At 37.5% G+C, this 27500-nt stretch overlaps 1 protein-coding gene across 1 annotated transcript in view; it reads right to left on the reverse strand.

The window, feature by feature from the left end:
• LOC115217037 (serine/threonine-protein kinase D3-like) overlaps nt 1-27500 on the reverse strand; it is a 129550-nt gene that overhangs the window by 26426 nt on the left and 75624 nt on the right. The window contains exons 8-11 of the mRNA XM_029786590.2: nt 15649-15726; nt 12780-13044; nt 11001-11035; nt 8924-8996 (exon numbers count right to left, since the gene is read on the reverse strand). Of these exons, the coding sequence (XP_029642450.1) occupies nt 8924-8996; nt 11001-11035; nt 12780-13044; nt 15649-15726 (451 nt within the window). The remainder of the gene's footprint in view (nt 1-8923; nt 8997-11000; nt 11036-12779; nt 13045-15648; nt 15727-27500) is intronic.

Here is a 27500-nt window from a genome sequence, read left to right on the forward strand (position 1 = left end):
ATAGATGTGCATTGCTACATATGCAAGTGTATATGCATACATTTGTGCAGCATTGTGTGTATGCGTATACACACACACACACACTTTTCTTCTTAAAGTTTCACATATCTGTTCATGAGTTGGTTGTGATCAAGTCTTGATCACAACTGTCTGACAAACAGGAATGTGAAACTCGGAGTAACATTTTTTGTGGTGCTTTTGCAGCTTTAATAAAAAGGCATATTATTCTACTTTCAGTATTTGAGTACTATTTTTTCCACCTTGTCTTGCATTTATGTGCTTACTTATATATATATGAGTGTAGTGGGTGCTTTTTATGTGCCACTGGCACAGGAGCCAGAGGAGGCTGGCAATGGCCATAATCAGTTGGTGCTTTTTATGTGCCATCAGCACAGACGCCAGTCAAGGCGGCGCTGGCCTCAGCCACGTTTGGATGGTGCTTTTTACGTGCCACGGGCATGGTTATCATTACTACAATTTCCATTTGATTTTTATTTTGATGTTGATGTACTTGACTCAATAGGTCTCCTCAAGCACAGCAGGTTGCCCTACGATCCAAGGTGAGCACAGCAGGCTGTCCTGAGCCATGAACCCACTTTATTTGTCGGGTCTTTGTAGTCATAGCATATCTCCAGAAGTCTCGGTCTTTCATCATTACTTCTGTGAGGCCCAACGTTCGAAGGTATATATATATATATATATATATACACACACACACACCCTCAGCTGAAGGGGTTTTGCTTTGCATGTGCCCTCATGCCAGTCCTCATAAAAAGCTTCCATGCTGGTCCATGCACAAAGCACCCAGCACACTCTGTAAAGTGGCTGACATTAGGAAAGGGCATCCAGCCATAGAAACTGAGTGAAATCAGAATGGAACCCAGTAGTAGCTCTCCAGCTCACCAGCCTTGATCAAACCATCCAACCCATGCCAGCATGGAAAACAGATGATGATGATGATGATGATATAATGTTTGTGCATGCATGTATATGTATGAGGATGTTGCATTTTACAGGCATTTGTACATGAGCATACATATTTGCAATTTAGAATATATTATTCTATGTTTGCATGTGTGTGCGTGTGTGTGCATGCGTGTGTGTTGGGCGATGGACACAGCATCATTAACCTTTTTGATACCAATCAGTCTGAAACCACCCATGGTTCTATAATACAAACTTCCTGTTTAAAGTCATCTCAATTAAAACCGTCCATCAAATTTGACATTAATTTATGTTCCAAATACCAGCCGAACAACGACAAAGCCATTTTACTAAATTCTTCTTTATTTTCAAAAGTAATTGAAGCAAAAGCCAGCAAAGTTAATGTTTTTACTGCAAAGACTGAAAAAGAATAACATCGGCTTGTTTGAAGGTGATGCTCCTTTATAACCATCATCTGATATCAAGAAAAGGGTACACATAACACACACAAACGCATGCATATATGCACATGTATACACACACACACACACACACACACATACAAGCATATGACAGGTTTCTTCTAGTTTCCATCTACCAAATCCACCTGCAAGGATTTGATAAGCCTAGAGCTATAGCAGAAAATACTTGCCCAAAATGCTGAGAGCTCATGGTTGGTAATCAATCTTTTTCACCACACATCCACACCTTTCTACATAAATATATCTACAAAATCACAAATATACACAAACACTAACGAATATGCTCATACAGATACATACACATGCACACAACATGTGCACATAGACACTCACATATGTATACATACATGCGTGCATGCACACACACACACACACACACATGACATGCTTCTTCCAGTTTCCATCTACTAAATCCACTTGCAAAGCTTCGGTAGGCCAAGGGCTGTAGTAGGAAATACTTGCCCAAAGAGCTGTACTGTAGAACTGAACCTGAGACCTCATGTAGGACTGAACCTGAGACCAAATCTGAGACCAGTCATAAAAGTCCCAAGTTTGATTCCACAGAGTGGCATCTTGGGCAAATGTCTTTCAACATTGCTCCAAATCAATCCGAGCCCTGTGAGTGAAATTGGGTTAATAGAAACCTATTTCTTTACTACCCACAAGGGGCCAAACAAGGACAGACAAACGGATTAAGTCGATTACATCGACCCCAGTGCATAACTGGTACTTAATTTATCTAACCCGAAAGGATGAAAGGCAAAGTCGACCTCGGCAGAATTTGAACTCAGAACGTAAAGACAGACGAAATACCTATTTCTTTATTACCCACAAGGGGCTAAACACAGAGGGGGACAAACAAGGACAGACAAATGGATTAAGTCGATTACATCGACACCAGTGCGTAACTGGTACTTAATTTATCAACCCCGAAAGGATGAAAGGCAAAGTCGACCTCAGCAGAATTTGAACTCAGAACGTAACGGCAGATGAAATACCACTAAGCATTTCGCCCGGCATGCTAACGTTTCTGCCAGCTCGCCGCCTTATTCGCCTTTATTCATGTTAAAGCATGAATAAATACATGTGTCTGTGTGAGCCTGTCAGGGAGTGAGAGTGTATGTATGTGATTATGTAAATATATATATGAAGACAGGTGTGGCTGTGTGGTGAAGAAGATTGCTTACCAGCCATGAGGTTTTGGGTTCAGTTCCAGAGCACAGTACTTTGGGCAGGTATTTTCTACTCTAGCCCTGGCCCAACCAAAGCCTTGTGAGTGAATTTGGTAGATGGAAACTGGAAAAATCCTGTCATGTGTGTGCATGTGTGTGTGTGTGCATGCACACGTGCATATGTATATATAACTATGTGTGTTTCTGTGTGCATGTGTTATGTGCATGCATGTGTGTGTTTATATGTACACCTTGTCTTGATATCAAATGATGGTCATAAAGGAGCATCACCTTCAAATAAGCTGATGTTATTCATTTTCAGTTTTTGCAGTAAACACATGTCAGACCACAGGGAAATATTACCTTATTTGATAACAGTTGGGGGTTGGCAACAGTCAATTGCAGACTATAATATAACAACAAGTAACAGAATAGAGATGTTGGTAATATATTTATTCTTAGGTTACCATTGTTTCAATAACAGATGGCTCAGATCAATTATAATTATTTAACATGATGGAACACATAAAGCCATGAATATAAACAATTACAATTTAATGCAAGCTATGTAATATGCAATCTATTTGTCATCTTACCAAAAGCAAGTGAACAAAATCAATACCCATGTACTTGGGTGAACACACCTACACACGAATATAAAATTTTTGCCATGATTTAGAAACTCCAAGAGATATGAAATGTATCACTTAAATGGTGATACTTGAAGATAAAACTAGAAATAATAGCATGTAAAATACTGGTTTCAAATTTTGGTACAAGGCCTGCAATTTCAGGGAGGTGGTAAGTCAATTACATCAACCCCAGTGCTCAACTGGTACTTGTCGACCTTGGAGGAATTTGAACTCAGAATATAAAGACAGGAGAAATGCCACTAAGCATTTTGTTTGGCATGCTAACAATTCCTTTTCTACTCTAGGCACAAGGCCCGAAATTTTGGGGAAGGTGGTCAGTCGATTAGATCGACCACAGTACGCAACTGGTACTTGATTTATCGACCCTGAAAGGCAAAGTTGACCGCCGTGAACTTTGAACTCAGAACGTAGCGGCAGACGAAATACCGCTAAATATTTTGCCTGGCATGCTAATGTTTCTGCCTTGACAGCGTGTAGAATATTGAGTTGAAAATAGCCCTTGGATAGAAAAAAATGTCAATGGCTGCTTGGTGGACTTGAACCCAAACCTTCTGCAGACATGATGGATGTGCTACCATTACATCAAAGCAAGCCTTCATATGTTCACTATCTGTTTTAGAAGCTTTGCTCTTACTGACAAGAATAATATTTTCTTTATCTTTATCTTTTATTTGTTTTGGTCATATATATATATATATATATATATATATATATATACATACACACACAAATATATAACAAGGCTTCTTTCAGTTTCTATCTGCCAAATCCACTTACAAGGCTTTGGTCAGCCCGAGGCTATAGTAGAAGACACTTGATTTTGTTCACTTGCTTTTGGTAAGATGACAAATAGAACCCGGAACCATGTGGTTGGGAAGCAAGCTTCTTACCACAAAGCCATGCCTGTGCCTACATCATAAGAATTTTATATCTTTTAGAAACTGGAAGAGATATGAAATAAATTGTTTTAGTGGTGGAGCTTGAAGTAGATAAAGCTATAAATAATAGCATGTATTACATCTGTCATGTGCTCAGAAGATATGGGTTTGAGTTTGACAGGCCACCTTTGACTTTTTTCTCTATCCAAAGGTTATTTTAACTCAGTGTTCTACATGCTGTTAGTGATAACTTTATCTACTTTGAATTCTCCCATTCAAACAATTTCTTACACAATCATTGTTTATATTCATGGTTATATGCTTTTCACCTTGCTAAATGATTCTGAAACAGCTGTAACTTAAGATTAAATTTAATACCAATACCTCAATTCTTTCACTTGTTACACACACACACACATATGTAAAAGCATCCACTACACTCTCAGAGTGGTTGGCATTAAGAAGGGCATCCAGCTGTAGAAACTCTGCCAGATCGGATTGGAGCCTGGTGCAGCCATCTGGTTCGCCAGTCCTCAATCAAATTGTCCAACCCATGCTAGCATGGAAAGCGGACATTAGACGATGATGATGATGATGATGATACACACACACACACACACACACACACACACATATATATAAATGCCTGGATTTGTTGGATGGAAACTGAAAGAAGCTCATTGTATTGAAAAAAAAGCTGTATTACATGCACACACACATACATATATGAGAGTGTGTGTGTGTGACATCGTGTGATAGTTGTAAATAAGTGTCACAGTCATACAAACAGTGTCATTCACCTGCAATACTCTCTGAGAATATGTCTCGTAAGGGGGAAATATTACCTTGCTTTAAAACAAGTGAGTGTTGGTGACAGGAAGGGCATCAAGTCATAGAAAACCAACTTTGAATAAACTCCGCATGATCCATGCAAGCATGTAAAAGTGGGCAGCAAATGATGATGATATACATAGTCTATTTGGAAAAGTTAACAGCTGAAGTGCTTACATACACAATATGAAAAGTCTCTTCCAAAAGAATCGTGTCATTCTGTTTAAGATTTTTATATCTTATATAATTGAAAAAATATTCATTTTAAGAAAATCCTACTCAAATACACACGCGCACACAGACACATGTATGTGTGTGTGTATATATATATACATACATACATGTGTGTGTGTGTGTGCATATTTGAGTAGGATTTTCTTAAAATGTATAATATATATATGCATGTATATATATATATATATATATATTATATATATATATATATATAGGGAGAATTCATGAAAAAAAACAAAAGACGAAGACAGGTGGTGTAGAAAACAAACAGATGTATTAGCATAACACTCGGGAATTGAAAAAGTCTTTTACATTTTGAGCCTACGCTCTTCCACAGAAAGAAACAAGGAAAGGAAAAAATGTGTGTAGTGGCTAACGATCTATCATGGCGACATATATATATGCATGTATACATATATATATGCATGTATATATATATATATATATATGTATGTATATGTATAAGTACATATATATAGACACACACCACACACAGAAAAAGAAAGATAGAAAAAAAGGAAAGAAAGAAGAATGGCGACACATAATGAGACATGGTGAACGTGATACCAAGCTAAAGATATTTGTTTGTTAGTGTAATAAGGTGTGATATTGGTCCAATGAAGATTAATGTACAAGCTGGTTAGTTAGGGTTAGGGTTAGTGAAAGAAGGACAAAGGGGCATGGAGAGAGAGAGAGAGAGAGCTGAGAAGAGACAAAGAGAAAGATCCAAAATGAGGAGAGAGTGATGACAGGGAGTGAAAAGAGATGCAAGTATGAGAGAGAGAGAGTGGAAAAGAAGAGATGTAAATATGAGAGAGAGTGAAAAGAAGAGGTAGAAGTATAATGAGAGAGGGAGAGAGAGAGTGTGCGTGTGAAAATGTGAGAAAGAGAAAGAGAGAGTGAAAAGTAGAGGTATAACAAGAGAGAAAGAGATTGAGAGAGAGAGTTTTTGTGTGTGTGTGTGTGTGTGTGTGTGTGTGTGAGTGAAAGGAAAAAGATAAACATAATAAAACAGAGAGAGAGAGAGAGTGATTTGGTGAAAGGAAGAGACAACTACAGCAGGAAAGAGAGAGAGAGAGGAGAGGGAGATCTTTATAGTATTAAGGGATTAATTACATGCAATGCAATAAAGAAAGCTGTAAGGGGAGCCAATGTAATTACAAGCAAATCATATCAAATCTTGCATGGACATGAAGATGTTTGCACCACAAAAATTAATGTCTGCTTAAAAAGCTTAAAACATGCCACCCTACTTAATCTCTCTTCTCTCTCTCTCTCTCTCTCTCTCTCATTTTTTTTGTTATTTTGCTTCTGTTAATTTTCCAAGTATTTTTTTTTTTTTTTTAATTCATGTCTTTATATGATAATTTTTTTTCCTTAATAATCTTTTCTTTCTTCAAGCTGTGAAATCTTAAAATTGATTAAGTCATTTATGGATTGCCAGAATTGCCAAGTATGTCTTACTAAATGCCACACAGTATTTCATCCGATTCTCTATGTTCTGAGTGCACATCCTGCTATGGTGAACTTAGCCTTTCATCTTCCTGGGGTTGACAAAGATACCAGTCAAATATTGTGATTGATTTAGTCAACAAACCACTCACTCCACAAATTTCTAGTTTTATGCCGAAATTAGAAATAGCTATTATTCTTTTCTACTTTAGGCACAAGGCCCAAAATTTTTGGGCAGGGGTTCAGTTAATCAGATCGACCCCAGTATGCAACTGGTACTTAATTTATCAACCCCGAAAGGATGAAAGGCAACATCAACCTCATTGGAATTTGAACTCAGAAAAATAAAGACAAACAAAATATTGTTAAGCATTTCGCCTGGTATGCTAACATTTCTACCAGCTTGCCACCTTAGAAATAGTTATTATAATCATCTTGTCTTCCCCATTTTTATTATGAAGTCATCCTTGTCTTTCATCTTTTTGTGGGTTGATAAAATAAAGCAACAGCCAAGTGCTGGAGTTGATGCATTCAGTTAACGCCTGACCCCTGGCCTTGTGCCAAAATTCAAAGCAATTATTATCATTAAGTGGAGGCGCATGGCTTAGTGGTTAGGGTGTCAGCATCATGATCGTAAGATTGTGGTTTCAATTCCTGGACCGGGTGACGCGTTGTATTCTTGTGCAAAACACTTCATTTCACGTTGCTCCAGTCCACTCAGCTGGCAAAAATGAGCAACACTGTGATGGACTGGCGTCCCGTCCAGCTGGGGAATACATACGCCATAGAAACCTAATACTGCAGGAATAATTGTCTTGGTCTTCCACAGTCTCCTCAGCTCTCTGGCCAGATCCTGGTATTACTCAATTTTTCCATTTCTTTGGTATCGACTCCGCTATCATAGGGAATTGAAAAATCTATGTTCTTACACTACATCATTATAATTAGATGAAGTGGCAGAACTGTTAGAGCAATGGAAATATGTCTTGCTGTATTTAGTTATAGTACTTGACATTCCAAGTTCAAATCCTGCCAAGGTCAACTTTGACTTTTATTCTTCTAGGGTTGTTAGAATACATATTCCAGGCTTTGTGCATATATTAGAAACAATTATTGGTCAGATTGGCAGAATCATTAGAGAGTTAAATAAAATGCCAAGTGGCAAAAAGAAAAAGAAAAGAAAAAAACTGTCTTGCAGTATCAATGCCAACCAAATTGAGATTACCGCTGTATCAATGATACAAATTCCTTGTTTAAAAGTGATTTAAGTCAAAACCTTCCATCAAAATTTCGTGCTAACATTCTAGACACCAGCTTTACAATGACATTTTTACGAAATTCTTCATTATTTTCAAATTGATTGAAATATTTCAACAGAAATAAGGTAACAGGCACAAAGTGATCTACGTTAAAACCTTCACTCAATATTTTATGTTAATCTATACCAAACACCAGTTTAATACTGACTAAGTTATTTTGATAAATTTTTCATTATTTTAAAAAATATTTTATAAAATAATACATTATTTTAAAAAATAACAGGCGTAGGAGAGACTGTGTGGTAAGTAGCTTGCTTACGAACCACATGGTTCCGGGTTCAGTCCCACTGCATGGATTTGGTAGATGGAAACTGAAAGAAGCCTGTCGTATATATGTATATATATGTGTGTGTATGTATGTATGTGCTTGTTCCCCCAACATCACTTGACAACCGATGCTGGTGTGTTTATGTCCCCGTAACTTAGCGGTTCAGCAAAAGATACTGATAGAATAAGTACTAGGCTTCCAAAAAAAAATGCCTGGGGTCGATTTGCTCGACTAAAGGCAGTGCTCCAGCATGGTCACAGTTAAATAACTGAAACAAGTAAAAGAGTAAACGTAATGTAGTTCAACAGAAATATGGAATGAGAAAATTAATACCATCAATTTAACTTAAGTCTAAGAAACCCTGCAAGGATCATGAGCACTGTTCCTTCCTCCAAACAAACAGAAAAAAATAGAGAAGCATATGAATGTAAGCCAGAGACTACAACTAAGAAAGGGCAATTGCTTTTGATAACCCAAAGAACCTCGTATCAGAAAAGATTCCTTAATAATTCTTTGGTGGTTATTCCCACTATTGAAACTATTTCATTTCTTTGAATTCTTTCGTCCTTTTACTGGTTACAGTCATTGGACAATGGTCATGCTGGAACATTTTTGATAGTACAAAACTGAATCAGAGCTAACTTGGGGACTGAATAACCACACTTGATTAAAAATACAACCATGAAATCGTTAAAGAATAACGCACTTACCTCCGTAAACAATACCAAATTGGCCAGAACCAAGGACGTACTCTGCACATATTGAGTAAGTTTTACTTATATCCTGAAAAAGAGGAGGAAAACTGGATTAAATATAAATTTTCTTTATAAACATCATCTAAAATTAAACAGAACTTATGCTGAGATAATTTATTTTTTAATTAGACATACCATGAGCCCACATCTGTGTGTGTGTGTGTTCGAGTGTGATCGTTACCAGCGTCGCTTTACTGGCACCGGTAAAAACATTTGAGCGAGGATATTGCCAGTACCGCCTGACTGGCCCCCGTGCTGGTGGCACATAAAAGCACCCACTACATTCTCAAAGTGGTTAGCGTTAGGAAGGGCATCCAGCTGTAGAAACTTTGCCAGATCAAGATCGGAGCCTGATGCAGCCATCTGGTTCGCCAGCCCTCAGTCAAATTGTCCAATCCATTCTAGCATGGAAAGCGGACGTTAAACGATGATGATGATGATGATGATGATATATAATTATATGTGCGTATGTAATGTTAACCATCATCCTTTAAATCTTAAGGTGTTGCAAATTTTTATAGTCCCTGATATGTTGATCATTTGTAAGGTAGGAATTAAAGATTTGCATTCTCTCTCCAAGATCCCAAGTTTAGCCATACTTTTGCTCTTGTCAGGCTGATATATTTCCTGTTGCTCCACTAATAATAGGTATGAAGATGGAAGCATATCTTGGGAACTGGATTTGCAACCTCCTTATTAATGGTCCATAGACATTCTCTATGTATGTTTGTAATATATGCATGTGCATATGTGTCTATTCATGTATGTGTATGGTTCAGTGGTTAGAGTGTTGAGCTCATAATCATGAGGTAGTGAGTTCAATTCCTGGACTGGGTCGTGTGTTGTGTTCTTGAGAAAGACACTTTATTTCACGTTGCTCCAGTTCACTCAGCTGTAGAAATGAGTTACAACATTATTTGTGCCAAGCTGTATCGGCATTTGCCATTCCCTTGGATAACATCAGTGGTGTGGAGAAGGTAGGCATGGACAACTGCTGGTCTTCCATAAACAACCTTGTCCAGACCATAAACAACCTTGCCTTAAGCGGGAACTTTCTAAGCGGGAACTTTCGAAGGGGGTCTTTTTACATATGTACGTTATGTTTATATTTATAATGCAGTGAGATAGATTATTATCTCCATGACCATCTTTTCTGAGTGGAAAGGTATCATTCACCATGAGCTTTGTCCCACGTGGTTAGATGATCAATAAAAAGTTCATTTGAAACATTTGAGAGAGGCAATGTGCGAACTGGCAGAATTGTTAGGACGGTGGGCAAAATGCTTAGCGGTATTTTGTCTGCTGTTACGATCTGAGTTCAAATTCCACCGAGGTCGACTTTGCCTTTCATCCTTTCGGGGGTCAATTAAATAAGTACCAGTTACACACTGGGGTCGATATAATCGACTTAATCCCTTTGTCTGTCCTTGTTTGTCCCCTCTATGTTTAGCCCCCTGTGGGCAATAAAGAAACAGGTAAAAATGTGAAGAAAGAAGCCAAACAAACAAAAATTTGAATGTAGCCCTGCCACACATAACTGCTTATTCATATCATTTTGGCAAAGCACAAGATGACCTGTGTAGCCCCAACCATCCTGTTCTTCAGATTTGGCTTCTGTAGACTTTTTTTTTTTATGTTGCCAAAATTGAAACTCACTCTGAAAGTTTGCTGATTTCAAATGACAAAAGAGGTAAAAGAAAATTTGTTATGAGAATTGAGCACTACACCTGGTCAATGAGTTAGAGAGATAGAGAGAGAGAGAGAGTGAGAGAGAGAGCATAAGCGACAAAGAAAGAGAGAGTTGTGTTTAGGCTATAGACATGAAGAGTGCTCAGATATGTCATACCAACAAATGCTTTAACACACCATTTTATTTCTACTTTATGCACAGACACACACACACACACACACACACACACACACACACACACATACACTCTTTCTTACTCGCTCGCTATCTCTCTCCCGATTCCAAACGAGATAAAAATTAAGAAATTCAAAGACACACAACAAAGAATATCACGATACTTACTTTCTTCTTTTCATCGATAGAATCAAGATAGTTCTCTGTAAGAAGGGAAAAAAAAGCATGGCAAAATCAAATGGAAGAATAACAGTTATTTAATTAACGAGAAGCTGTTTTACTTTAACAAGAACAGTTCCACAAAATGGAGCTTTAAATGTTTAAATTACATAGCTATCAGGTCATCTCACAAGTTCTGTCCAAATTTTGAATAAAGAAAACAAGTGATCAAATGTTATATTTAATTGAAATTTAATCATCAATGTACTTTCCCTGATTACTATGACTTTCCTTCCATCTATTTAGAAGCTTTTTAATCCCATCAATGTAAAACTCATTTGGTTTCAAAGCGAAGAACCCTGAAATGTCAGTTTCAACCTCCTCCTGGCTTGCGAAAGTTATGTCTCCCAAATGATTCTGTAAACTATGAAACAAATGGTAGTCTGAAGGAGCAAGGTCAGGAGAATAAGTGGATGAGGAATTTTTTCCCAGCCATGCTCTTTGATCTTCTGTGATGTGAATTTTGCAGTGTGGGGTCATGCACTATCCTGATGAAACATCACTCCTTTTCAATTCACTAAAGTGGGTCTTTTTGTCTTGAAAGCTTGGTTCTAACGCTCTAATTGCTGACAGTAGACTTCAGCATTGATTATTGCATTAGGTGGTAACAATTCAAAGTGAATTACTCCTTTGCAAATCCCACCAGATAGAGAGAAGAACCTTTTTTCCATGAAGTTCCCTTCTCAGTTGTGGTTGAGATTTTTCCCTTTTACCAAGCCACTATTTACGATGTTTAACATTTCAATAAAATATCCATTTTCTGTCATCAGTCACAAGTCTATCCAAAAAGGTAAAATGAGTTCATGAGAATGGAGATAAGACCAGATGTCAACTCAGGATTTGGGGTTGCTTTGGATAATTCATGAGGCACCCATTTTCCAAGTTTAGGGACTTTAACAAGTTGTTGAAGATGATGATGAACAGTTATGGGATTTGCTTCAAGTAATGCCTCAAGGAGCTTATCATCAAATTCAACTGGATGTCCTGTTCGATCTTCATCTTCAAGGCAGAAATCTCCACTTCTGAATTTTGCAAACCATCTGCAAGTTCTTTCATTCAAGCATTCTTTCCCGTAAACTGAGTATATGTTTCGAGTCGCTTCAGCAGCATAGTTTCCTTTTTTGTACTCATAAAGCATTATGTGCCTTAAATGCTCTTTAGAAACTTCCATGTTAGAAAGGGTTTTAATTCTATTATTCTGTAAAATGATATTTAATTAGTTTAAATGTACACAAATACATAAAAATAATTTTAAATTCCATTAGACATTCTAAAACACTATTAAATTTCATTCAATTTTAAAAAAAGTAAAATCAGACAGAACTTATAGGATGACCTGATACAATTATAAATCTATAAGCAGGCATGGTTTCAACTTTTGGCACAAAGCCAGCAATTTTACAAGGAGAGGAACTGTCTAATGAATTGTTCCTAACTTAAGATGATTAGGTACAATGAGACATATTAGGCAGCTATTTCTAGCAGAAATAGCAACCACACAGAGGCTCCTGCATATGTTAGTCAAACTCTAATGTCTGCATTTGATGTATAAACAATTTGACACAAGCAATGTGAAGGAATGAGTATCTCTAACTGCATCAAAGCTGATTAAAATTGGAATCCCATCCCCTATACTTTCTTCAAGGTTTAGCTCCAAAATAATTTCTTAGGGTATGGCTAATTACATCATATCACAGAGAATTCATTAAATTTAATATGGTGCATTACCTTCTTGGACATTTGACGAAGTGACAGGCATTAATGCTTGGCGAATAGCAATTTCCCAGTGATTTGCCTGCTCCAAGCCAACACCACTTTCTGCCGAAGACAACAAACTGTCAGCATTTTCCTTTCCATAGCCACAGTCTTCTCCAATGTAGTACATAACTGAAGAGAACCCAAACTCAAACACATGTGGCTGAGATTTTCCAAATGCAGCTATGATTTCTGGTTTTGCATGTTCTACAGAAGATATCTTTTCCAGTGGCATTTCCTATAAAGATATATATTTATAAATATAAACATATATATATTAGGGAGTATAACTCCAAACTTACAGGGAAAAATTCAAATTAGTATTAAATCAGATTTCACAATATAAATATAATATATATATAAATTAGAAAAAACCCACTATTATGTAATTCAAACAATGATAGACAGAAACCAAATCATAAATAAAAAATAAAACATATTTTTTAAAACATATAACTATATCACAAAAAGTACAAAAATGAATAAACAAAATATAATACGTATTCATTTTTGTACTTTTTGTGATCTAGTTATATGTTTTAAAATATATTTTATTTTTTATTTATGATTTGGTTTGTCTATCATTATTTGAATTGCATAATAGCGGTTTTTCTCTAATTTATATATATATATACAGTTATCAATCTGTGTTGCAAGATTCCTGATGTGAATTCATGTGTTGAAACCGATATTGTTGTATTTTGGGAAAGTCATTTTTTTTGCCAAATATACACATGCACTATATATATTTTTTTCACTCATTTATTACTCTTCTTATTTTATCATTTTAACTCATGACCATTGTCTGGACATATATATATGTTGTTACACATTTGACTTACCACTATATATACACTACCGTCAGAAATTAATTAGCACCCTTGATTTTCTCTTCACTGAAGGTATTTGCTGTCACCTAGTGGCCATATCTCGAACTATTGCTTTGTTGTGAGTTCACTGTTGCGCAGAACGATGACGTAACTTTGTTTGCAGAGCAGTTTGAGAGTCTACAGCCTAATGATGTTGACATAGCAGTGCAACAACAACTTGGAGTGCGGATGCAGACAAATCTTCCTTTGTTTAATAGATATAGGTAGCGCCTCGCAAGGACCGAAATCACACCGTACTAAATTTTCTCATCGCGTAAGACGTTTTGAACAGCTCGTAGGTTAATTGATTTGTGTATTTGCAAGATTTTTTTTCCTCACAAATTCTCCTACACTCTGCTTGATGACGTCACTTCTGGTTCACAAAACTTTCTGTTATACATCAAATAAGGTGAGAAATTCTGCTTTCTTTCTTTTTTGTTTAATGAATAATAACTCATAGCAGTTTTGTTATAGCATAACATTATTCAAATGAATAGTTTTAATGAAAATAACTGGTTTTTATCGTTCATTCCTAGATGGGCCCAAGACCTCGCATGACCTTGGAGAGACGGTACGAGGCTCTCTCGTGGCGTGGGAAGCTGTCGGAGGCTGCAATAGCCAGAAAACTTGGTGTAGCCAGGCGCACACTTCAGTGCTTATTTAAGAAATACGAGGAAACCGGATCAGCCGCTGACAAAAAGGGTAGGGGACGGAAGAGGCTGACGACCCAGCGGGAGGACCGGATGCTGATCCGAAAGTCGCTGTACAACCGAAGGGCAACGAGCCAGCAACTGGCGGAGGAGATGCAAAAGATGACAGGGAAGCAGTTGTCTACAACCACCGTCAAGACCAGATTACTGGAAGCTGGTCTAAAATCCTGTAGGGCCGCCCATAAGACGCTCCTTACAGCCCAAAACTGGAAGAGGCGGCTGCTCTGGGCCCGTGCCCACAAGACATGGACCGTGCAGCAGTGGTGGACAGTGATGTTCACTGACGACTCGCGATTCAGTCTCGTCAGTGACAAGCCTGTCCATGTGCGACGCCGCAGGGGTGAGCGCTTCAACAAAGACTGCATTGCTCTCACCATGAAGCATGGTGTTGGGCGGCTCTATGCCATCGAAGGCAACATCAACGCAGCAAAGTACGTTGAGATAGTACGGGATACCTCTTTGGTGGCGAGGAGTACGTGCTCCAGCAGAACAACGTGCCTTCCCACACAGCCAAGCTCACAACCGGTTTCTTCAAGGACCATGGGGTGACGGTCATGGACTGGCCTGGCCAGTCACCTGACCTGAACCCTATTGAGAACCTCTGGAGTCGATTGGGTAGGGATTTGAATGTGCAGCAATACAGGAACCGACACAAGCTGTTTGGGGCACTTCTTGCTGCATGGAGGGCCATCCCTGCACGCACTCATAGACAGCATGCCGACCCGCGTAGCAGCTGTCATTGCTGCCAAACGAGGAGCAACAAGATATTGACTAAATTTCACGATTAATAACAATTATGTGGTGTGCTGGGATATGTTTTAATAAATTTTTGATTATAAACGAGTTCGTTTCTGATAAGTTAATTAAATTAAGAAAATGTAAGAAAATGTAGAAATTTGAGAAGTGCTAATTAATTTCCGACGCAAGTGTACACACACACACATATGTACACTTATAAAAGTAAGCACACAAACACACATATATACATAAACATGCATACATATATGAACATATAAATATATACATGTATAAATATGTATAGATAAATTTACACACATAGACACAAAAACACATACACACACACAAATATTAAATTTAACAAACGAAGTCAAACAAGAAAATCATTTTATAAATATTCTTCAAACTTAATGGTTTTAAAAGACCAACAGTAAGAAATATTTATACATTTCAATCAAATCTAACAAAATGAAAAGAATAATTTTCAAAAAATGAATTGAACAGAAAACACTGAAGACGTGTTACCTTATAATATCGTGTTGTTTCTTTATTTTGATAAAGAGTTATGGTCTTCGTATCCAGTCTCCAGTAATGGCGCTTTCGCTACAAAAAGTAATGGGAAGTTTAAGATAAATATAATTGTAACAGATATTAACTTTGTATCAATCGATTAATGTATTTTATGAAGAATGTGGTAGTTTGCTTGAAGCATTGTGATATAGAGGCGCAGACATAGTTGTGTGGTAAGAAGCTTACTTCCCAACCACATGGTTCAGTTCCACTGTGTGGGACCTTTGGCAAGTGTCTTCTACTATATAGCATCAGGCCAACTAAAGGCTTGGGAGTCAGAAACTGAAAGAAGCCTCTTTCCTTCCTTGAGCATTTTTTAATACTTTGCATGCACCACGTCTTCACATTGTTGTTTTACTCTTGTGTTTTTTCTTCGTATTTTTTTTGGGATTAATTATACACACACACACACATACATATACATATATGCACACATACACATATACATATGTATGTGTATGTGTCTTTGAGTCTGTGTTTGTCCCCACCACCACCACCAATTCTTGACAACCGGTGTTGGAATGAAGTTTTACTTAGAAACAGATGACGGTAGCATCAGGAAGGGTGTCCAGCCACAGAGAGTCTGCCTCAACAAATTCTTGCCAATCCATGTGAGCATGGAAAAAATGGGTCATTAAAATAATGAAGATGATGATGATGATGATAAGGTTAGTACTGAAACTTGCAAACCAGCTGATCTAAGGGAAAGAACTCAGAAGCATAGCGGTAATCTCCACTACCCAATGCTGCACAAGACAGGAAGCACACACTTCTTAAGTGGCCAGTTAAAGGACAGTGTGTGTGTGTGTGTGTATTTTAGCTGCTTGATTGATAATCCTTTAGTTTGTCACAAATCTCTCTCAAAATATTGGTTTCAAATATTGGCAAATAGCCAGCAATTTGGGGGGAAGGAGGAAGCCGATTACATCGAACCCCAATGCTTGGCTGCAACTTATTTTATCAACCCTGAAAGGATGAAAGGTAAAGTCAACCTCAGTAGAATTCTAACTCAGAATGCCACAAAGCATTTTGCTCAGCATGGTAATGTTCTGCCAGCTTGCTACCTTAATAAGGTGGCAAGTTGGCAGAATCATTAGCACACCGGGCGAAAGGCTTAGCGGTATTCCATCTGCCGCTACGTTCTGAGTTCAAATTCCGCCGAGGTCGACTTTGCCTTTCATCCTTTTGGAGTTTATATATAACTACCAGTTACGCACTTGGGGCAATCTAATCAACTTAATCCCTTTGTCTGTCCTTGTTTGTCCCCTCTATGTTTAGCCCCTTTGGTCATGAATGACCATGGGATTGCACCTAGAGAGCACCTAGTTCTCCTCCAAGGCACAAGTCCGGGCAAAGTTGTTTTTACAGAAGACCAGCAGTTGCCCATGCATACCAGTCTCCCCTCTCCAAGCCACCACTGTTATCCAAGAGAAAGACAAAGGCCAATACACCTGTGACGTTGCAACTCATTTCTACAGCTGAGTGAATTGGAGCAACATGAAAAATAAAGTGTCTTGCTCAAGAACTTAACATACAGCCCAGTCTGGGAATCAAACTACTTCATGATTATGAACCCCCCCCCCCCGACACTCTAACCACTGAGCCATGCACCTTCACTTGCCCTCTTTTAAGGAAGTATCCAGAAAAATCAAGATAACAACATCACTAATACTGAAGGTCTGCATTCATTATTAACTGTCAAGAGGCTGCACCCTTCAAAAATTCCATGCTTCCTGAAATTCACAGACATTATTCTTGTCATGCCTATGCATCTTTTATTCTTTCTGACTTGATCAATGTTTACTTTTGTCTGTTTTTGTGCTTTATTCCATGTATTGTGCGTGTACCTCTAGCTTTCATTAGCATCTTTCTTTACTTGACTTACATGTCTGTTCTCTCTTTTACTTGTTTCAGTCATTTGACTGCGGCCATGCTGGAGCACCACTTTTAGTCGAGCAAATTGACCCCAGGACTTATTCTTTGTAAGCGTAGTACTTATTCTGTCGGTCTCTTTTACTGAACTGCTAAGTTACGTGGACGTAAACACATCAGCATTGATTGTCAAGTGATGTTGGGGGCACAAACACAGACACACAAACATATACACACACACAGGTACATACATACATATATATATATATATGATGGGCTTCTTTCAGTTTCCGTCTACCAATTCCACTCACAAGGCTTTGGTCAGCCCGAGGCTATAGTAGAAGACACTTGCCCAAGGTTCCACGTAGTGGGAATGAACCCGGAACCATTTGGTTGGTAAGCAAGCTACTTTATTTCATTTAATTTGCCACAAGGTAAGCAAGCTACTTACCACACAGCCACTCCTGTGCCTGTTCACTTCTTTTAAATATTTTAAACAAATTGTAGTGCACCTGAGCACTGTATACAAAGAGTTCATTATCACATCATCCTCAATATCTCTCTATATATAAACGGCAAAATGTCTGCGTGTGTGTCCTTTATACAAATCCACAATTTTTTAGTTAGAGGGCTCACACTTTCTATGGTCATTCAAAACTGTCCAAGGGTGGTTATGCACATCTTTACATTTCCCCAGTCACCCTGCAAAGTCATTAAAAAATCAATAGAAGTGACTTTTTTGTGAATTTTCTATCCAAAACCCAATCAAAATGCCCGAAACTTGATACGCCAATTGAATGCCAGCTAGCTGTATGTGATTGGTCAGAGATTTGGACAGTACTCACATGTATGTGTGCACGCACGCAGCTGTATATGCAGCTGTATATGTGTGTATATATATATATATATAAATATATATATATATATATAAATATTACATTATATATAAGGGCTTAGTAAAATAAATTACTTTGCCACATACTGAACTCATTAGAAATAGCAGCTAAAGAAATTTCTTCAGCTATTTCCAATACTTAAAGAAGATCTCTCTCAGATAGTGTTTGCCTAAACTAACTCACAAAAGTATGGGGGAAAAAACATTAAAAAATCAAGTGCAAAGGTTATTTGAGAACGTACGTTTCTAGATTAGTCAATTCGACATTTCTTTCTTCAGCTCAGAATTCCTTGAATCGGATTTGGGAACACTGAAAGTCGGGAGCATACCCTTTCGGCTTCTAATCACCTCTAGAATTCTGCTCGAACTAAAAGTGCTATCAAATTCGAATATGCAAGCGAAGAATTTCTGAGAGAGATCTTCTTTAAGTATTGGAAATAGCTGAAGAAATTTCTTTAGCTGCTATTTCTAATGAGTTCAGTATGTGGCAAAGTAATTTATTTTACTAAGCCCTTATATATAATGTAATATTTTGAATTCGCCTATAATGGTCCCTTTACATACTGAATACTTGGTGAAATTGATTAATAATTAATTAATTTTACCCTCAATTGTTGAAATTATAATTCATCTTTCTCTGCTAAATGCTGCGGTTTTCACCGTTAATACATGGTGTTTGTCAATTTTAACCCACGCTGGTGGAAAGGGGAGAGCAGAAATTCTTCGCTTGCATATTCGAATTTGATAGCACTTTTAGTTCGAGCAGAATTCTAGAGGTGATTAGAAGCCGAAAGGGTATGCTCCCGACTTTCAGTGTTCCCAAATCCGATTCAAGGAATTCTGAGCTGAAGAAAGAAATGTCGAATTGACTAATCTAGAAACGTACGTTCTCAAATAACCTTTGCACTTGATTTTTTAATGTTTTTTCCCCCATACTTTTGTGAGTTAGTTTAGGCAAACACTATCTGAGAGAGATCTTCTTTAAGTATTGGAAATAGCTGAAGAAATTTCTTTAGCTGCTATTTCTAATGAGTTCAGTATGTGGCAAAGTAATTTATTTTACTAAGCCCTTATATATAATGTAATATTTTGAATTCGCCTATAATGGTCCCTTTACATACTGAATACTTGGTGAAATTGATTAATAATTAATTAATTTTACCCTCAATTGTTGAAATTATATATATAAATATATATATACACACACACACACACATATACATATATATCACGATGATGTGATGATGATGATCATCATCATTAGTGAACATCCATTTTCCATGCGAGCATTGATGGCTTGACAGGACTTGCACCAAGTTCCAGTCATCTGTTTTGTCTTGCTTTCTACAGTCGAATGCCTTCCCTAATGCCAACCACTTTACAGAGTGTATTACATGGTACCAACACAGGTACTTTTCATGTGGCACCAACAAAGACATATAACAGGAGAAAAAGAGCAAAAGTGTGATGGGGGAAAAAGACAAGACAGGATGATGCCAGGTGGTATGGAAGTGAGGTTTGAAGATAGAACGTATTGGGCAATAATCGTTCAAAGAAGAGTATGATGGTGGACCGTACAGGAGACAGGGAAGGGTGATGGCAGAGACCAGTGCATCTGGAGTTGAGTGATGGAGGGACTTCAAAATAGAAAAATTCCATGGCGATGAGCCAAAAGGATGACAGGAAAGTGAGTGATAGAGAGATGAGATGATAACTGTATAGTGGAGGAAGCAATACTAAACTAATGCAGTATGTATGTATATGCATGTGTGTGTGTGTATGTATGTGTGTGTGTGCATGTATAGACTTTCTTTTCTGTCTCTCTTATATATATATACTAGCAGAATTGCCCGGCGTTGCTCGGGGCTGAATTGCTTGAAAGTACTGTTAATGATTGCACTGAATTATGATGACTATTCAGGCAAATATTGATATAAGTTTACGGTGGGAGATAAGGACTTAACGCCAAACGTGTGCCATTGCATTGTTTTGGGGGAACCAAATTTCTGATGAGCATTATAGGGGCACTAACTTTAAGTTTGAGAAAGTGTGGTGGTAGTCCGGGGTGCTCAAAGGAATTGAGTACCTCTATTGGATAGTTGATGACGTCCTCTGGGTCAGGAGTTGTATCGATAGACTGATATACATCGACTTCCCCAGGAATGAGTTTTAGCATTTCATCATTAATATGGTGAATAGTTTTATTCCTCGGGGCCAGTATAGCCTTTTTGCCAATCCAATCCATATTCTGATAATTAGCTTGTAAATCTGGGAACACTGCATCTCTGAGATCAGAAGGCGTCTTAACAATGGTACAAATGGAATCGATGGCAATATTACCATTTTCATCCCCTGGTATTTTGCCTTCGCCAAGTGCAAGGAGAGTGTGAGGAAATGCTGGTGATGTGATATTACGTCGCATATGAGCACGCATATTGGTGTGAAGTTTGAGAGTTACTTCCGTTTATTTTTAAAAATATGCATTAAAATGGAAAAAAATGATGGTAAATTATTTGTAAAATCATAGACTCATCGTAGACGCGCGCTAATACCCAGAAGGGCTTGATATGAATCACGACTATAAGATACCCGGTTTTGGTTAAACTGCATCGCAAAATGTGGGAGTAGTTAGGAATCTAAATCGGAGTAGACAGACACACAACCTTTCTTTTATATATAAATACATACATACACACACACATACATACACACACACACACACATGCATACATACATATACACATAAACCGAGTAAAAAATTTCAGTTATCTCTCTCTTTCACACATTACTCTCTCTGTCTCTTCACACACACTAACAGAAGCACTTCACTTACACAACATACTGTCTGTCTCCCACACTCCATCAAACACACACACACACACACATGTACATCAATGAGTCCCATGCACGGTAACATCAAAGGAACTTCCCTCGTCATACAATCGCTTTCTCTTAGTCTCTTTCGCTCTCATTACTTATGCAAAAAAATAAAAGTTTTTTCTATGTGTGTAAAGAGGAAGTGGGAGGCAGAGTGAAAGAATCACTCACTACAGTAAGTGAATTACTTTCATTTTATTCCTTGCCCACTGTGTGTGTGCGTTTGCGTGTGGTGTAAACCAGACTAAGAAAAGCATTTGACACACACACCAGAATGTGAGTTTTCTGTAAATTTTGCTTAATTGGAGTTTAAATTTTAAAAACTGGACCTGGCATGACGCGATGCATTGTACTCTCAAAACTGCTAGGTAAATTGTAATTGAAGAAATCCTATATTGTAGATTTGTATAACTCCCAAAGGGAGGCAGATAAAATCTGCCTTTTATAATAAGAGATATATATATATATATATACTAATGAGGGTGAGAAAGTTGGATACTAATTTAATATATATATATATATATAGTACTAGCAGTATCGCCCGGTGTTGCTCGGGTTTGTAAGGGAAATAACTATATAAGCATTTTTAGAGAGTTATAGCCAAAAAATAGCAAAAAATGCATTAAAAATGGAAAAAATATGATGGTAAATTTTTTTTTAATCGTTGACTCATCGTAGACATTTTAGAGAGTTACTTCCCTTATATAATAGCGAAAAAATGCATTAAAATGGGAAAAAAACGATGGTAAATTTTTTTTTAAATCGTAGACTCATGTAGACGCTTTCTTAGCCATTTCTGTTTTGGTGTCTTCAAGCCATGAAGTCGTTGTTCTAAAAGAACACTGGTCTCCTTGACAACGCATTACGACGTTGATTTCCTTACACTCCCTTCCCCACAGGTGCAGGTGTGAGCGTGGACGCCAACTCCGCCGCCATCGACACACGAAAAATTATGCATTAAAATGGAATAAAAATGATGTTAAATTATTTTTAAAATCGTAGACTCATCGTAGACGCGCGCTAATATTCAGACGGGCTCGATATGAATCACGACTATAAGCTACCTGAATTTGGTTAAACTGTACCGCAAAATGTGGGAGTAGTTAGGAATCTAAATCGAAGGGGACAGACACTCACACAACTACAGTTTTATATATATAGATATACATAGCGCAGTAGTGGTGAGATATGACAGCAAAGAAAAGCATACATTCACTCTCTGCATGCAATTAGACTCGGAAAGTTCGTGAGGAACCTATTGACCCAATTTGCTGACTTTTCCGATAGCACACAGGTGTCAATGAATGGTTGAATGACCAAATCCAAGCTTCTCTGCTAGTTCCTCAACAGTTACAATGATATTTTGTTCCACCAGGGTTTTCAGGATGTCCTTGTCGAGTTCTACAGATCTTTCAGGATGAGGCTCGTCTTCTAGGCTGTAGTTTATGGCTCGGGATTTCTGGAACCACCATTGACACTGCCTTACGCTTATTGTCCAATCCCCATATACTGCATTAATATTTCTTGTACTTTGCACACATTTATATTCAGTTATTCTTTTATATGTTTCAGCCTTGAGTTGTGGCCATGCTGGATCATGTGTGTGTGTGTGTGTGTGTGTGTGTGTGTGTGTGTCTATCTGTCTGTCTGTCTGTATGTATATATGTATATATATGTGTGTGAACAATAATATTTTCAACAGATGTGTTGCAAATGTATCTGATTGTTCTCAAGCTTCAATACTGTGTGTGTGTGTGTATGTGTGTGTGTGTATGTATGTATATATGTATGTATGTATATGTATGTATGTATGTGTGTATGTATGTATGTGTGTATATGTATGTGTGTGTGTTTGTGTGTGTGTGTGTGTATGTATGTATGTATGTATGTATATGTATGTATGTATGTATGTATGTATGTATGTATGTATGTAGTATGTATGTTACTTTATTACTAATCTCTCTTCCAAGAACATTTTCACTCACTCTTAGCTCTTAGCTTCCCATACATTTTACTCATGTATCTATCAGCGTCGTAGACAGAATACTTTCACTTTAGTCTTCCTCAAATCACTCTGTCGCTATTTACTTTCATTTTATTCGTTGCCCACTGTGTGTGTGCGTTTGCGTGTGGTGTAAACCAGACTAAGAAAAGCATTTGACACACACACCAGAATGTGAGTTTTCTGTAAATTTTGCTTAATTGGAGTTTAAATTTTAAAAACTGGACCTGGCATGACGCGATGCATTGTACTCTCAAAACTGCTAGGTAAATTGTAATTGAAGAAATCCTATATTGTAGATTTGTATAACTCCCAAAGGGAGGCAGATAAAATCTGCCTTTTATAATAAGAGATATACAAGCAGAAGCATCACCCACCTGGCAGTTTTCTGCTAGTATGTCAAGCTTGCTTACTTGTAAACTTGAGAGAGAGGGGAGGGAGAAAGAGAGAGAGAGGAATAAGATGTTAAAAAATGATAACTCACAGAATTAAAATTAGCTTTCTGAATAATGTAGTTGAAATTTTCAATAATAAAAGAATCTTGAAAACCTCATTTGGATAAAAATGCATTGAAATTGGAATTTTTGAGAATTTTTTAGACAATGCAGATTTTGTTTTCTTTTAGTAAAAATTACATACTTGTAACTAATTAATAAGCAACTATATTACAGTGTGTGTATATACACATATATACATAAATGCATACATACACACATACATACACACACATACATACATATGCATGCATACATAGTTTAACAGACATACTGATTAGTATGCATCTATTAATTTCAAATATCTATTTATTGATTATTTTCTATATTCAACAGGAAAAATTAAAATAGGGCAGTACACCTAAATGTAATGATATCAAGGTATAAAAGCATGTGATAAAGCTTGGCCACCATGCGATACAGCCTGCCTCCAATGTGGTACAGCTAGACTCCCATGTGATATAGCTCATCTCTTATGTGACACAGCTGACTTCTCATGTGTTACAGCTGGTCTCCCATGTGATAAAACTAACCTCCTATGTGATACAGGTAGTCTCTCATGTGATAGAGCTGGCATTCCCATGAAATACAGCTAGCCCTTTCCCATATGAAACAGCTAGATCCCCCCACCCCATGTGATGTAGCCATCCTCCCAGACAATATAATCACCACTAAAATTCCTCTTATTTCTGAAAAACAACTTCTGTCTTTCCTTTTTCCTGGTTTATTTATCAACATTTTTATGCAAAGAATCCATGGTTACAGACAAGAAGTCTCAAGGAATTTGAAAGGGAGAGATGGGGAGAGAGAGAGAGAGAGAGAGAAAGGAGAGAAGAGTGAAAGTGAGAGGAGAGAGGGATAGAGAATAACTGAAATAGAGAGAGTGTATATGCACTTGTTTGTTGCATGTGTGCTTATTTGAGTGTGCATCTACATAATTGTGTATGGACTTATATTTATATGAGTGTGCTATGTTTGTGTGTGTGTAAAATTTTACGAATGCATCTGTACTTTTGTATATGTGTGCTTCTACATGTGTATATATATTACTGTGTATACATGTATGCATACAAGTGTGTGTGTGTGTGTGCTTATATGTTTGAAGCATAACTATAATTATTGATTTCTCATACAATGACACACAATCACAAATTAGCAGATGATGATGGTGATGGTGGTGGTGGTGGTGGGGGGGCATATCATGGTAGTCACGTGTTGCTTGTATTGGTGTGAGTTGGAGGGGGAGGGGGTTACAGCAAATTTAATCAATCCATCCCAGTTTGCAATATCTAGAAGGTGAACTATATTAACCCATGGGACCGGTCATGGTAACGGAGGTGATGGTATTGGTGATGGCGGTGTGGATGGTGGTGGTGGTGGTGCTGCTGCTGCTACTGCTGTTGCTGGGAAAAGGAAGAGGAAGAGGTTAAAAGCCAAAATCAAGATTCAGCACTATTTGAACTAAGGAACCTAAAAATACAAAAATTAAATAAAACCGACACAACTTTCTCCTCTGATACTTCCTCTTTGACACTGCCACCACCACCACCACCATCATAACGATCATCAATCAACCACTTTCCATACCAGCATGGGCTGGACAAGTTGTCAGTTTTGATTTGAGAATAATTATGTTCCATGAAGGGTTCAGGACCACCCACATCTCGCTGGTGTGTTCCAATGCATGGCATGGTTTCTTATTTCTTTATTGCCCACAAGGGGCTAAACATAGAGGGGGCAAACAAGGACAGACAAAAGGATTAAGTCAATGACATCGACCACAGTGCATAACTGGTACTTAATTTATCGACCCCGAAAGGATGAAAGGCAAAGTCAACCTCAGCGGAATTTGAACTTAGGATGTAGCAGAAGACGAAATACCGCTAAGCATTTCGCCCAGCGTGCTAACGATTCTACCAGCTCGCCGCCTTTAAGGAGGATAGAAACCCACTACTTTACAAAGTATAGTGGGTGCTTTTCTCATAGCACCTGCACTAGTGAGGTCACTAGATATTTGCAAGACAGCACCCCCTGGACTGTAGGATATAGTGAAAGTATGATAAAGGGACAAGGACAGATGTTTTCCTGAAGAGGAAACACATAGCATCTCCTGCTGGGAAGAGGGAGAAAGAGAGATGGAGAACGAATATGTATACACACACATATACATATATATCCATTCGCCATGATAGATCGGTAGCCACTACACACATTTATTTTCTCTCCTTGTTTCTCTCCTTGTTTTTTTCTGTGTTCCTTTCTGTAGAAGAGCATAGGCTCGAAACGTAAAAGACTTTTTCTATGCCTGAGCGTTATACTAATACATCTGTTTGTTTTGTACACCACCTGTCTTCGTCTTTTGTTTTTTTCGTGAACTCTCCCCTAGATCCAGTTTTAATTTCCACACAATTTCCACTGCCCAAATTGGTCAACCCAAACTCTAGTAACACTCAGTGGGTTTGAACCAGGAGTCTGGAACCATGTGGTTGTGAGACACACTCGCTAACCACATGGCCATGCTCATATATATATTAAATGTAAATTCAGTGATCGCAAAGTTCATCATTTTGATGATTGATAGATCGACTGGTTTAATAATAGAGAGTTAATAATATCAGGCACCAAACAGAGATGGCTCTGAATTAAACAGCCTAAAACTACTGTTTGGAAGCAGTGAAGGGAAAATTAAATAGGAAAATGGAAAATGGGGAAAAAAAAATGTTACATTAAAGAATGCTTTTCACTATTTACATGCGTACGTGTGTGTGTGTGTGCGCGCGTGTGCATGCATTGATGTATATATGTAAATTTATCTATACATATACAAAAGTATATAATATATATCTCTGTGTGTGTGTGTGTGTGTGTGTGTGTGTATAAATATATATATATATATATATATACATACATATATATATTAAGGTTTGGAGATGATGTACAGGTATTATATATTAGAAGAAATAAGGTACTCAGAAATCTGGATGGTTTTATATTTACAGACATTTATTAATATGTCACATGCTTTTATAACTCATATATTGGCGCTTGCATCCACTCTTGTGGAATCTAAAGACTCCACAAGAGTGGACACAAGCACTAATATATGATTTATAAAAACATGTGACATATTAATAAATATCTATAAATATAAAACCATCCAGATTTCTGAGTACCTTATTTCTTCTAATATATACATACATTGCGATAACTATTAATTTCCAGAAACGCTGTCGTAATCTCTTTTAAAGAGACTTAGTAATTTTAATATTTCTATTATTGAAAACAAGTGGATGTATTCCACCGTAACTAGGTAAATAGAATCTTCAAATGGAGACGGTCAGTAGCGACACCTGCAGGTCTGACTACGCTGCATTGAGAAGGGGCAACAACCCTGAAATATGTCTGTAGCTGTCGGACTAGCAGGTTGAAGCGGCTGACCTCCCCTGTTCGAAGGTTTAATAACGAACGCAGTTTGTGTGTCAAGTAGCTAGCTTGAGGCGATGGCTTCATGGAGCTAATCAGCGACAGCTTTATTCTTATTTTTAAGAATGCCATATTAGTATGGCGATAACTATTAATTTCCAGAAACGCTGTCGTAATCTCTTTTAAAGAGACTTAGTAATTTTAATATTTCTATATATATATATATATATACACATACATACAC

The sequence above is a fragment of the Octopus sinensis genome, linkage group LG11 (assembly GCF_006345805.1).
Source record: "Octopus sinensis linkage group LG11, ASM634580v1, whole genome shotgun sequence".
NCBI classification, from domain to species: Eukaryota; Metazoa; Mollusca; class Cephalopoda; order Octopoda; family Octopodidae; genus Octopus; species Octopus sinensis.